This window comes from Pipistrellus hanaki (genome assembly GCF_964339955.1).
Source record: "Pipistrellus hanaki genome assembly, chromosome: 2".
Taxonomy (NCBI): Eukaryota; Metazoa; Chordata; class Mammalia; order Chiroptera; family Vespertilionidae; genus Pipistrellus; species Pipistrellus hanaki.
In genome coordinates this window covers 19,583,273-19,597,972 of record NC_140504.1, presented here as the reverse complement: position 1 = coordinate 19,597,972, position 14,700 = coordinate 19,583,273, and the positions used below count along the sequence as shown (strand labels likewise).

At 41.0% G+C, this 14,700-nt stretch overlaps 1 protein-coding gene across 2 annotated transcripts in view; it reads left to right on the top strand.

The window, feature by feature from the left end:
* Nucleotides 1–14,700, top strand: part of VEPH1 (ventricular zone expressed PH domain containing 1) — a 189,089-nt gene that overhangs the window by 92,601 nt on the left and 81,788 nt on the right. For both annotated transcript variants that reach the window (XM_084876013.1, XM_084876014.1), the window contains exons 8-9: nucleotides 11,159–11,368; nucleotides 11,955–12,349. In XM_084876013.1, the coding sequence (XP_084732139.1) occupies nucleotides 11,159–11,368; nucleotides 11,955–12,349 (605 nt within the window). The remainder of the gene's footprint in view (nucleotides 1–11,158; nucleotides 11,369–11,954; nucleotides 12,350–14,700) is intronic.

Genomic DNA, 14,700 nt, shown 5'->3' with positions numbered 1-14,700 from the left:
CAATAAAAATATATCATCAGGTGAAGATTACAAAAACACACATTGTGTGTGAGAGAATGAATGATAAATAGAATAAGGAGAGCATGTTCACAGTAGAATGGCTCCAGGAAATCTGCCTCCTTGGAATGGCCCCAGAGTTTTTTTGGTTTATCCTAAGTTTCATGCAATGAACATCAAAGAGATGAATGACTGGGGAGAGCCAGGAATTTGAGTTAGTCTGTGGCCCTAATGTATAGATAAGTAACATAACCTGTAAAGACCCTTTTCAAACTCTGAGACCTTTTGCAACTTGTCATTCCAGAGTTCCCATCCTGACAGTCACATATGAACCTAAGCCTGGGTCATATACAGTCTCTGAATGCATTGCCCAGGAGCTTCAGGGTGATGCCTCTGTACTGAGTCCACAATAGAGATTGTAGAGAGCAGGAAGCCAAGTTCTCTACAATTTTTCAAGGAAGACTGTGTCTATAGGTTTGATTAGCTCTTACTGTTATTAATGGAAGTGAGAGGGCCTTAGCTCCCCCTATTGCTTATGGGGGGGGGGGGGGGGTTCTTGTAATGCCCTGAGAAAAGGAATTTTTGGAGACTCACACAGGGAGAATGAGATATGATGAAAACATTATTTCCGTGGAATTACACCACTGAGTTGCCAAAGTTCTGTTTTCCTTGGTCCAGTCATGGAAAAAAGTAGCTGGGGCTTCAGTAGAGCTAAAACAGAGCCAGTGTCCAGCATTTCTTTCCATTCTGTTGGAGCCAGGTCCAGTGGCAGGGTCAGGCTAGCTGAGCTTCTGTTTCCCACAGCAGTCCATCTGTTCCTTCTGCATGGCTGAGGGCCTTTCAGGTATGTGCTTGAAAGCAGGACCAACAGAGCCCTGAGAGTCAAGAGTCACCAAGAGCCAGGAGAACAAACTCCTTTGTTTAGTAGATTAAGTGTTCTCAAATGTTCCCATGCTTGCAGTGGCCACCCCCATTCTGGCCAATGATCTCTGTTCCCAAGTTTGACTGACAAGCAAGTACCTTCCCTATGTTATCCAACTTTACTGGGCATGAGTCTATCTCCCCCTTGGTTGGATCCCTTCCCCGAGTGTTTTGCAGGAAATAGGCCAGCGGTTCCCTGGGGAGTGCAAAGTTGCAGCTTCCTGGAGAAGCTGCCCAAATGACATGCCTACAGTGTCTGGCCTTCCCTTTGCTCCATTTCTAATTTCAATGGTATCATTACTGCATGACAGATTCTATGCTAGGGTCTTTTGCTGCTATATTGTTTAATCCTCACAGCAACAACATCTTTAAATATACAGTATGTAAGGATTGTACAGAGGCACAATGGAATACACCTTGAGTATAGGCAAGAACAAAATAAAATTCTTACCCAGTTTCCCACCCGCTTCTAGGTCCATGACAATCCTTAGAACACTATAGTGTAAATGCCCAGATACCAGCTCATGGAGTTTTTCTTCATTTATTTTTTCAACATACTCCAATGGATCCCAAATTTTAGCATAGATGAGAATTACAATGTTCATAGTAAATCATGGATAATTTAAAAAAATGTAAAGGAATGTCAAGGGTGATTTTTGCCTTTTCCTTCCAAAAGGGGTACCTCAGTAGCCTTTATCATTACCTTCTAGAATGCCCTTTTTGTGCCTCTCTTCCCATCAAAGGCCTCCCTTCTCCCAGACTCCAGTTTGGTTCCACCTCCCCTTGAGGTCTTTCCCACTCACTCCTGCCCATGGAGACCTTCTGTCCTCAAACTCCTTCAGCTCAAACAGCTTCTCCCCTTGTCTGCACTCACAGTCCTGCCTGGAGTGTTAGGTACCTTTCCTTGTGCCCCTCCAGTGTCCCCCAGACTTGAGAGCTAATATTCAAAACCTTTGCTCAGTGGAAAGAAATAGTGGTTAAAGTGCTTACAATGTGGTTTGGCTAAGGGGATAGAGCATCGGGTTAGATTCTGGTCAAGGATCTCAGGTTCGATTCTGGTCAAGGGCACGTATCTTGGTTCTAGGCTCTTCCCCAGCCTGGGCCCTGGTCAGTAGGCAACTAGATGACGTTTCCTTCACATTAATGTTTCTCTCTGTTTTTCCCTCTCTCTTCCACTCTCTCTAAAAATCAATGGAAAAAATATCCTCAGAAGAGGATTAAAAACAAAAAAGTGCTTACAAGAACTCCCACCATTTTAAGCGACGCATGTTTATACAAGGAGAAATTGATTCTTTGAGAGCAACTGTTGGCTCACAGAATGTACATGAGGAGGTTCAGGACCATAATTAAAAACATGTGATGTTCTGGGTCAGTATTGCCCCCTGCTTAGAGAAAGCGAAATGTAATTTCACCCCACCAAAGTAACCAGGGTTTTAATTAAAAAATAATATATCTTCCAAGCAAGAGAGGTCTTGTGCTAGTCACTTGTATAAAAGGAACATCAGAGCAGTTATTTGTGGCAGTAAGTGTGGCTATTGTTATTTCTTCTTGCATGGGGAAGGAAGGAAGGCTTTTGGGGTTTTACCCCTCTTCTCGCTGAAGAGGTTAAAGTCTGACATGTGGTACCATTTACGTTCCATCTGTTGCTCATTTACTCCACCATTTGTCCTCCCTTAAAGCAGTGTTTATGGTGATGTGAAGGTCTGTAAAGGTATTTCAGGAATTCGTTTATCAGCAAGAGATGTAGGTGGGAGACATCATTATCAGCTTTGGAGACAGTGAAGGAAGCCCAGGAAGTGTGAGGCCCCAGAAGGGCTGACTCTGCAAGTGTGGACAGAGGGGGCAGGGGCTGGGGGGCAGGGGCGCCCTGCCAGCACAATTACAGCTATGCCAGGGAACCGGGCCCCTTTCCTGTAAGACAGCAGTGTTCAAAATACAAGATACACCAAAAAGGAAAACAGCTTTTCATCAAGCTCCAGGGCTCGGTTTCCCATTACAAACAAGAAAGGAACACCAAACCTTTAGCTTGGAGGCAAGGAAAAAATGCACTGTGAACGAAGAGGGGAGAGCAACTTGACCCCTACAGCCCTGTGGGAGGGGTGACAGCTGAGGCTAAAACAGTTCTTACTTGACCCCATGACCTAGTTATTTGCTATTTTAGTTCCCCAAATGCTCCTTTTTGGTATCCATCAACACTGAACTTGGAGGTGGCTAGTTGCATGACATTTCCTGAGTTGTGAGCACCGTTTCAGTTTTGGTTGAAGGGGATGCCAAAATTCGTGTTTCAGATCCCTGTGAAGGGTTGCACACTAATTAAATGTCAATTCTGTTCTGGTGACCATTCCTCTAGGATGTTACTAAGAGATACTAGGGTACAATAATTCTTGTTGGTAACTGCACAATCACCAATCCCATAATAAGTATTACTTATTCCTAGGGTAGACTCAGATGCCATCTGAACTCAACATATACTGAGAGGCAGTGGGAGAAAGGAGTGAAGTGAGTGCACTCTGGAGGCAGGGTTTAATGCTGGGTTTACTAGTTGATCTTCAGTACGTTACTCAACATCTCTGTCCCTCAGCTTCTTCATCTGCCCCAGTGGATCATGGGAGAAGTAATACATGTAGCCAACTAGAACAGAGTGCCTTGTGCTGAGGAAGCCCTCAGTAAATGTTAACAGCAAAGTGGGGGGAGGGGAGAGAGGAAGAGATCAACCGAAGGACTTGTATGCATGTGTATACACAAGACACTGTGGGGGGGAGGAAGGGAGATGAGGGCATGTGCCAGGGGCCAGGGGAGGCTGGGGGAAGATCAATGCGGGGGGAAAGGAGATATATGTACCACTATTTGTAATAGTTTAAACAATAAAATTAAAATAAAATAAAAATTAATAGCATCAGTACTCTGTTCCAGGTGGGTATTAGAGTAGGTGATCTCACTTAGCATGTCCATTAGACCACAGCTACTCAAAGCATAGCTCGTGAGCTACATCTGCAAACTGTTCCTTACCAGCCTGCATCAAGTTATTATAGAGACTAAAATTAAGAGATTAGAACAATGGTTCCCAATGTGGGGCACATGCCCCACAGGGGGACAATTTGATTTTTAAGGGGGGCAATTCAAGAGTGAGTCATTAACAGTGAATTTTTGGCATTTCTTATAGTTCTAGGAGCCTCATATACAGTATATAAATATATATTGTGACATATTTATGCATTTCCATTCTCTATGATATGTTTTGAAACTTTATTTGCTATTTTTTTCATATCACTTCATATTATTATTATTTTTAAAACAATTTCTTTGTGATTTCTTCCTCAGTACTTTAACTGTCCTTTCATTCTTTTACTAGAGGCCCTGGTGCATGACATTTGTGCCTGTGGGTGGGGAGGCCCCTCAGCCTGGCCTTCACCCTTTCACAGTCCAGGAGCCCTCGAGGGATATCCAACTGACTGCTCAGGCCCGCTCCCTGCCACTGCACTCGCCAGCCGTCAGCCCAGTTTGTGGCTGACAGTGGGAGTGCAGTGACCACCAGCGGGCAGCTCCAGCACTGAGCGTCTGCCCCTGGTGGTCAGTGTGCATCATAGCAAACAACCAATTGTCTTTCGTTAGGTCAATTTGCATATTGCCCTTTTATTATATTGGATTTTTCTCTTTCATGGATGGTATGTTCTTTAGAAGCTTGTTGAGACCACATTAATGGCCTTTTGGGCTTCCTCCACGTGAATGGGAGTTCACTTTTTTAATAATAAGAATTATAAGTCACAGGGGAGGGGGAGGCATCAGGATTTTAGAGATGCTTAGGTGGGGCATGGCCACAAAAAGGTTGGGAACCACTGGCTTAGAACTTTTGTAGTAATTTGACATTGCTGCAACACCCAAATGCATGAACGGTGGGCTTATACCATGTTTGTTTTTATTTTACCCATTTTATTTCTCTGGTAATTTATTTTTACTGTATTTTACAAAAATATTGGTCTGTGACATATGAAAATAAAAAATATAAAAGGGTGGTTTGAGAAGCATTGCATTAGATGCTCAACGCAGCTGAGCCTGGACAGATCTCAGAACTACCTATAATAACTAATATTTTACTCCGCACAGTTTCCTTTGGGATCTAAAAAAAAGAGATTTCATGAATGAAAGGTAGTGAATACACATGTCAATCATAATTTAGATGCAGCTATTGTGAACTAGCTCAGCTGAGGAGAAACAGTTCTTAATGATGTTCATATTTATTATCATGCAACAGGTGGACTTTGTATTAGCTGGGACGCCGAAGGCTGTCCGCTAGATTTTATTGTAGGTAAAAGCTAAATTCTAGGTGGACTAGGAATTGTCCCCCATACACAGGGTTATGTGTACAGTTCTAGCCCCAGCTCATTTATCAGTGAGTTTCACTAACTCTGTTTCTCCATTTCTGAGTTTGACTCTATTTCTCCATTAAAATAGCATAGGATATCATGTTTGGGGCAGAGACTACGAAAGGATATGGCAAAAAGGAAAAGTTCACCATTATCCTGCTCTTCCAGCCTCAAAAGCTGGGGAGTGACACGTGTTAACTCTTGTTCTCTCCAAGGCAAATACCCCCTCCTTTATCCGCACCGCCAGGCCCTGTCACCTGCTCATGTTCCCAGACTGTAAAGTTAGGCTAGAAAAAGAGGAGTGTGTTGTTTTTACAGTTCTCACCCCTGATTCAAAGTGTGCTCATGAGATTACCACTTCCCATTTACACCCCTTTACAGCTTGCAAGTGCTTTTGTGGCCTGTGCCACGTCCAGATGGCCATTCATTAGGATCCGGGAGCCTTCTGTTCAGGCTGCCGCTCATGCAGTCTGCCATTCTAGTCTCAGGGGTCTCCACTGAAGACCCGGGGGACATATGAACAGTATTTATCAGTGGCAAAAACTGACAAGGTACCTTCACTAAAAATCAATAAGGACCTAAATGTCTTGCCCTGGTCGATTTGGCTCAGGGGATAGAGCATCAGCCCATGGAGTGAAGGGTTGCAGATTCAAATCTGGTCAAGAGCACATACATCAACTGTAGGTTCCATCCCTGACCCAAGTCAGAGTGTGTGCAGGAGGCAACCAATTGATATGTCTCTCTCACCTCAATGTTTCTCTCTCTCTGTCTCTCCCCGTTCCTTCCACACTCTCTAAATAAATAAATAAATAAATAAATAAATAATAAGAGGATTAACAAAAAACAAACAAACAAAAAGACCTGAACATCTTGCAGATTACAAAACTCTGGAATGGGAACTGCATACACTTTACCATGAACCAGCTCCAAACACTGCACATACTGTTCTTAGTCTCACTTCTCTGCAAAATGAGTGAAAGAAACCCTTAGTGAGCTGCCTTGCTAAGATTAAGATTCTGTTTTCTAGTGGTTTGGGCCAGTGTTTCTCAGACCTGCACCTGCCAGTGGGACCCCTGGGGATTCTGATTTGATAAGAATGGAGCAGAGCCCCATATCCCCAACAACCTCCGTGGGGATGCTGATGTCCAGTGCCTCCACCAAAGTAGCGAGGGCAAGGGCTTTGCACTTTTTGCTCATTTTTAAAAAATATGTTTTTATTGATTTTTAGAGGGAGGAAGGGCGAGGGATAGAGAGATAGAAACATCAATGAGGGGGAAAAAAACACACATCATCGATCAGCTACCTCCAGCAAACCCCCTATTAGGGATTGAGCCACAACCTGGGCATGTGCCCTGACCAGGAATCAAAGCCACTGACCTCTTGGTTCATGGGTTGATGCTCAACCACTGAGCCACCAGGGCTGGGCTTTTTGCTCATGCTTTTTCCATGTCCTACTCTTCGTCATGTTGGTTGAATGAAAAGTGAGCAAATAACTGAGCAGCTGCATTTGAGTGATCATTGTAATTGCTCAGGATTCATACATGAAATACAGAAATTTTTAAATCAACTATTTCCACATCCCAGTTCTTGTATGTTCACCCAGCAGGGAGGACCCTCTCCTTTAGTCCATGCTCTGTGGGATGCTGCAGTGGTAGGAGGGACCACACAGTCCTCCCTGGCTTTGTTTCTCAAGTACAAGCTACGGTCTTTTAGAGTCAGCCATCCATACCCACACCAGGCAGCAGCCACCCGGCGTTTACCATTTGACATTTTCATGCCCATCTGTATGGGCTACATAGTCAAATCTTACATCACACTCTCAGCAATCTGGTGATGCAGTGTCATTAGTCCCATTTTAAATGACGATAATGACACATGAAGTCATAAAAAGACTCGCCACATTCCTGATAAACAGGATTCTGGAGTCATGAACCCAGGTCCCTTCCCAGTAATGCCAGATTTAGTTCACTTCCTCCCAATCTCCTCCTTTTGAAATCTCTTTTTAAAATATTGTTCGGCCCAACCAGTGTTGCTCAGTGGTTGGTTGAACATTGACCTGTGAACCAAGAGGTCATGGTTCAATTCCCAATTGGGGCATATGCCCAGGTGTGGACTCAGTCTCCAGGGTGGGAGTGCAGGAAGCAGCCAATCAATGATTCTCTCTCATCATTGATGTTTCTATCTCTTTTCCCCTCTCACTTCCTCTCTGAAATCAATAAAAATATATATATATTTTTAAAATATTGTGTGAATGGAATAGACCCTAGTCATCTCATTTGAGCAAAGTTCTCCCAGTGGCATGACCACACTCTGGCCCCCATATCACTAGGCTCCTGCTGATTTCTGATCTTACCCATGAGCAGGTCCAAGGCAGAACAGAGTACCAAGAACTAGACTAACTCATCGTCCTTTCCCTTAGTATTTGACTGTGGTATAGTGGTTCAGCAGCATTACTCAATGCAGTCCCCAAACAGATGGGGGGTTTGCCTCTGTCATTCTTATGATGACCAATGACCCAAGAAATTGCTGAAGAGTCAGGAGCATAGCATCCCAAGAATTTAGGGCTCTCCTGTGGATTTTATCCATTTTGTTCTCCTCCTTCTCCTCTAACAAGCTTGACTCTGAAAGAGTACACATCCTGGTCCAGGGACCGTAAGCCAAGCTCTTCAAACATTAACTAATATGATTTTCCTTTGATTTAAGGATCCAGGAAGACAGGCTGCCAATCTCTCCATGCCCGCCAGGTTTGTAGTCTCATCTCCCAGCGTAGTTAGAGCAGAAAGCTGCCCAGGGGCCAATTTGCTTCCAAGGGGAGTCCCGCTCCCACAGAGGGAGGTAATTAGGCCTCCCCTGGGCATCCCTAGAGGTATATTTTTTAAAAAACTTTATTTTGGCAACTGAGACCAGAAATCATTCAGACTGGAAATCATCTGAGCCTCGCATAAATGTGGCGTGTTGAGTTAAAGCCAAGTTAATATTTAGGGGATTATAGAACTCTGACAAAGATTTCCATAAAATTACCTCTGGTGTTAAAAGTGATAAATGGAAAAGAAATAACAACCCAGCCCACTGGCCCCCACCCCCAAACAGAAGACAATAAAGATTGTGTATAACAGAAAATCTTCGTGGTGAGAATTCTACTCATCAGCCTCATTATCTAGAGGTCCCATAGCTCTAGATTCTTTTAGATTTGGGATGTGTTTCCTTATTTTAGAAGGAGTGCAGACTTTATCTCTGAAAAGGGTCTTTGTTTTTTAACAAATTCTCTTCAATCTCTTTAAATTTAAAAACCAAGAGGAATCCAGGCTTGTGGTAGCTCAGTTGAATGAGGGTCATCATGTGCACTGAAAGGTCGCTGGTTTGATTCCCATTCAGGGCTCATGACCAGGTTGCGGGTTTGATCCCTGGTCAGGGTGCATGGGGGAGGCGGCTGATGGAGAGAGAGAGAGAGAGAGAGAGAGAGAGAGAGAGAGAGAGAGAGAGAGAGAGAGAGAGGGAGAGAAATGTTACATTCTCCTACAAGCTTTGCGATAGGAGCTCTGGCCTCAGTAGGGGAACCTGTGCCTTGGTAGGGAGGAAGCCAGGAGACTAATAGTCCCGACCCATTTTCTTCCATCTAATATCCTGCTGGTGCTTTCCATTAGCCAAACTCAACAAAAACAACCCCCCATAAAAGCTATTATGTACAAAGAAAAAGCAAGTAAATTTATGAGAAATTATTCAAGAACTCACATATTTTGAGAATTAAAAGTATATATAATGCTCAATATCTGATATATATATGTATATATATGTGTGTGTGTGTGTGTGTGTGTGTGTGTGTGTGTGTATACTTTGTGCTCTACACATTTTTTAAGTTTTTATAATCCCAGCTATAGAAATCTCTGAAATGAATTTATTGGAACCAGAGAAATTGACAGAAAATAAAAAAACACCCAAATTTCTCATCTGAAGAGAGTTTATTGGATCTTTTAATATTAACCTTGGTAATCATCATGGTTTGTAAAATAGCATCCAATGAATTACACTGTCTTGACTTCATTTGTAATAGGAAATGAAACCACTTCTGGATAAGTGATGTCAGAGTCCCCCATCTAGTTGTGGGCAGCCAGTATCATACATGTGTCAGAAAGGGAAACATGTTCATGATTAGCCTTTATTCCCATTTGACTCGTGTATGTTTCAATCATACATGACTTTGGATAATAAATTTTTCATTATGTATGAAAAAACACACAGAGGAAGCCTATAAAATTATATTAAAAATGTATAATTCAGCAATAGCTTACTAGGCAAGAAACAATGTCCTGGTTACCTAAGGGATGATCTGCTGTCCTTCCCAGCTTGTACCATTAACATCTGTCATTGGCTGGACTAACAAAGGGATTCTGACCATTGAGGACCCCAAACTATGAACCTTCCCTCAAGAAAGGATCCCTCTCGTCTGGCCGCAACCCTGTCAACCAACCTTCCCAGTGCTCACCAGAGACATGGCCCAGGAATGGGTGGAACATAACTGAAAAAGAAACTGTCTCCAGCTTATCTTGGTTTTTCTTTTAAAAAGCAAGGCCATTTAAAAATTTATATTTTTCTCACCCTCAGCTAAGTACTCTGCCAGGTTTACTTTGGCCCTTAGGGGAAAACAGTCATATGTTTGCAAAAAACAGGATGTTTCTGTAAAATTTGAAGCCCTTTCCTCAATCTCTAGGAAAAAATGCTAAGAGAACCAAGTAAATAAATACACACAAGAAAAAGCAACAGAGTCATCGAGCTGTCTTGAATAGACTTCTAGGGATTATTAAACCTGTGTTTGTAAGAAAGGAATTAATACGCATCCCACGTGATATGATTGATAGTGATTGTTAAATTAAAATAACTCTAGGTGGGCTCATAGTAGAAGGCATGTTAGGGAAGATAAATGCAAATTCACCTCTGTAACCATTCAGCACCTTCGTGAGCATCAGCAAGCTATTTCTGCAGCTATAGCTGATACTCTACTTAGGGCACTGAGTTTGTCCTTAGAGGGGTTCCAAAATTATTCCACAAATAGCCCCTGCCTTAAAGGAGGTCATTGGAATGACCCATGGGGTGTTATGTAAAAGATATTTGGAACTACTAATATCATTCATGGAAAACCTTTTTTATTCAACATATTAAAATTCAAAAAGGTGTTTCCTGCTTTGTAAGATGAGAGAATCATACTGATTTCCATAAAATTAGCAAAATAATGATTTCCCCCCTCCATTTGAAATGTTCTCATTCTATCATTTCAGTACAAACAGAACAGCATATGTAAATTTTCTAGAACTACCCTGCATGAATTTCATATAAAAGCCATGCTTTTGGAGAGCTAGGTAAGAATATGGCAGATGACCATACAAACTGCTTTGTATTCTCTGAGTCCTTCAAAGTATTTCTAATACAAAGTTGACGTAAACATCAATGTTTCTAAACTTCTGGCAGAATAAGCTATAGAAACAATTTCAAAGACCTATGTTTATAGATGTTACTCAATAAAACATTTGTTAAATGACTAATAAAAATTTACCAGCCTGACTGGTGTGGCTCAGTGTTTGAGCCTTGACCTATGGACCAGGACATTACAGTTTGATTCTTAGGGCACATGCCCAGGGTTATGTGCTCAATTCCTAGTGTGGGGCATGCAGGAGGCAACCAATCAATGATTCTCTTTCATCATTGTTGTTTTTATTTCTCTCTCTCCTTCTCCCTTCCTCTCTGAAATCAATAAAAATATGTTTTAAGAAAAAATGCATCAGGTAAAGTTTTCAGTTCTAAATTAAAAGCAGTTAGAGAGCAATGCTGTTCTGAAGGGGATATATGACTAGTATCTAATGCAATAATCTTTATTCCTTTAGGAGAAAAATCAGCACTGAAATTGAATTCCCTGAGAAGCTAGAAGGAACCAAGCTCACCACAGTTGAAAATGAAGACCAGGAAAAGCTCCATGTTAAAATACAGGCTTTTGAAGACAAAATAAATGCTGAGATCAATACCCCTGGATCTATCAGAAGATATAGTTTGGGCCAAGTTTCCAAGGAAGAACGAAAAGACATTAGATTTAACAGGTATAAATTTTGCTTTGCTGTTTTTTTGTTTTCAAATATGTAATTCACATTGGCTATTCACTTTATTATCGTACTGTTATGGGGTGTTTTTAAAGTATCTTTTACTTATAGTCACCCAAAATTCCATCCTCTCATGAATGAAACTTCCTTCACAATGCTTTAATTATCCAAAGAAGCTCACTCTTGAAGAAGAAAAAACATGAGAATACAAATGGCTCATTTTTAAAAATACATTTTAAATTCTATAGATACAGATAATGACTTTCAAAAGCTTCTCTTAATTTCTGATGAAAAAACTGAAGCAGAAGTGGAAAAAAATATAAATAAATATGTAAGTCCATCATGTTCTAGCTAGTTTTGCCACAAGATTGATTTTTAAATCTTTGGGCAGGTGATCGACATCTTCGAAGGATTGGCTTATTACATAACTTGGCAGTCTATGTTTTATCAAGTCTTTAAAAGCACTGGTTTCCAGTTTCACACTCTAGAGGAAATAGCTTTTGTCCCAGCGTTGTTATTCTTTCTTTTCCTTATCAGTGGATGGTCACTCTTTACTGTCTCGGCCTTCCCTTTGTTTGTATTACAGGACAAAGAGTCTGGCTCTGCACACAGTGCTCACAAAGGGCATGAGTTCAGATGATGGGGAAGTTGTTGAGAGAGGAGATATACCAGCCAGCATCTCCCTTTCAGAATTAGCCTCACTTGGCCACGGAAATAAGTCATCCTTTAAGGCAGACACTGATGGATCACAGCTGGGAAATTCTTCAGTTTCACACCCAAGCATTATACATATAGAGTCAGAGAATCTGCCAGAAACCGTAAAAAAAAGCTATCAGGAAGACACTCCAGAGACAACTGTAACCCCTGTAGAATACCAAGATAAGCTCTACTTGCACTTAAAGAAGAACCTCAGTAAAGTGAAAGCATACGCCATGGAAATTGGAAAGAAAATTCCAGTTCCTGACCAGTGTACCATTGAAGGTAAGATCTCTGAACTCCCTAAAGTTGAAAATTTTAATATATCATTTAAAAAAAAAAGTTCCAAAAGGATAGAAATTGCATTTTCTGGTCCTTTTGAGAAATAGATCATTTTGAAGCACCACTACATTATTTTAATTACTTTCCCTCCAATAAGGTCAACCATCTTTCTAATTCTCATTTGAATCTACTTAATCTGATTTGTTTGAAACTCAGGATATATCATTTCTGGTTTCTTGACCCTAGCATTCAAGAGAAACCCCTTTCTAGGTTAGAGTGAGAAAGAAAGATTAGAGTAGAGAAAGAAAAGAGCACAGCCATGGTCAGGAGGCGGTGCAGGTCAGGGGCAAGTGAGAATGTGAGCTGGTCAGAAAACAAAGGCCAAAGTGAGAAAAGGATGTCAGGGGTGGAGACTTCTCTGGGGTGCACATGTTAAGGAGGTGCCCCAAAACTCAGTAAAATTTGAAGTAACAGCAGAATCAGCAGCAATGTCTTGCCAGCCACATTGGAGATGAGGTAAGTAGTAATGTGGATCACGTCTATATGTATAGCTTTTGATATTTTGTTCATTGTGGACTTTTTGTATTCATTTCTATTTTTTTAAATATTGTTTATCTTGAGTACCCAATTTTCTGGTGCCTCCTCACATTTCATGCCTTAGTCCTGCCCCTGGGAAAGATGATGGATTTGAGACACAGGTACTAAAAATGGCAGAGTTGCCTGGCTGGTGTGGCTCAGTGGTTGAGCTTTGACCTATGAACTAGGAGGTCACAGTTTGATTCCCAATCAGGGCATATCCCTGGGTGGTGGGCTTGATCCACAGTGTGGGGCATGCAGGAGGCAGCCTATCAATGATTCTCTCTTATCACTGATGTGTCTATCTCTCCCTCTCCCTTCCTCTCTGAAATCAATATATATATTTAATTTCTTTTCTTTTAAATGACAGAGTGCCAAGGCAGGCTCACCCTCTGGTCTGGTTTGGATGGCTCCAAGGCACTGTCCGGCCAATTATATCTTTCCTACAGTCATTCTTAGGCAGCAGGCATGTTCTTCCCTTGAGATTCAATGACAGTCAGCCCTCTCCTTGGACATGACACTTTTCACAGGCTACAGCCCTCACTGAAAAAGCCAGGCAACTTCCAGGAAGAAATACAGTTGAAGGATAGTAATTCCAGTTCATAGTTACTCATTTACTGACCATCATTCCTTTCCAGGTTTAGGAGAGGTTTTCCTATTCTACTTTCTATCCCTTCTTTCACTCCAAATCAGAGGAAAGAAGGTATTCTCACAATAACAAATGCAAGGGGATTAGTGGGTTTTAGGGTTTGAGAATGATGGATATTATTATTTAACATGTCTGTCTAGAATCTGACATTTTCAAAGGTGTTTACATTCATTTATTGATTAGCCTTCTTAAAAATTTTTTTTTTAAGTTTTGAAAATAAAAGTGACATCGCTCATATTGAATATAACTTTTGGATAATGAAGTATACCAGGACTTGGGAACAACTAAAATCAATCAAACTCAAATAATACAAACTCTTTACAAATGCCCATTTCACTAGTAATCTATGCATTTGTGCACAAGTTGAAGAACTTGATATAAGAGAGGGTTAAATCAATTTCCCAGTTTGATGGAGGAAGTTTATAGCAATAGAAAGTTAGCCACATTTCCATCTACAAGAATACTTTTTGTTTTGGGATTTTCTTATTTTGTTTTAAGTTTAGCCTAAAGCATTGAAGGTATGCTACATGGTAAAGCCCTGCAGTTACTTCAAGCATCTAGTTCTCAAACACATGTGATATTTCTTATTGCCTTGAATTATTTTGGGTGTTTGAGAGTTAACTAGGTGACTGTTTTTTCTTAATTCAAAATATTGAATGAATCCATCATCTTTACTAAAGAAAAAAAAAAATTCTTTGATGTTTTCCACCAGTAATGACCTAAAACTGAGTATGTATATTTTTAAGTTGACACTTTGGAATTCACTCATACTTTTATAATTTCCTGGATGTCCTTGGTAAATTCCTTGTGCAGATATATGTGTGAGGGATGGAAGATTTATATGACTCACTGTAAATATATCCACCAAGAAAGGCCTCATGCTGACTGCAGGGGACATGCTGTTATTATTTCAGAGATTGTGTAAACCATTCAGCAAAATGCCAACAGTCATCTGGGTGACACAGTTTTGCTTGGTCTCATGAGTTCACTCAGCTCAGCAATACAGTGCTTCTTTCATAAAGATTTATAGAAGAAATATTTAGGCTTAGATATTGTTACGCTTAATGTGTTTTTGGTATATGATGTCTTTCTTGATAACTTATGCAAAGTAATCAAGGTACACAAGGAA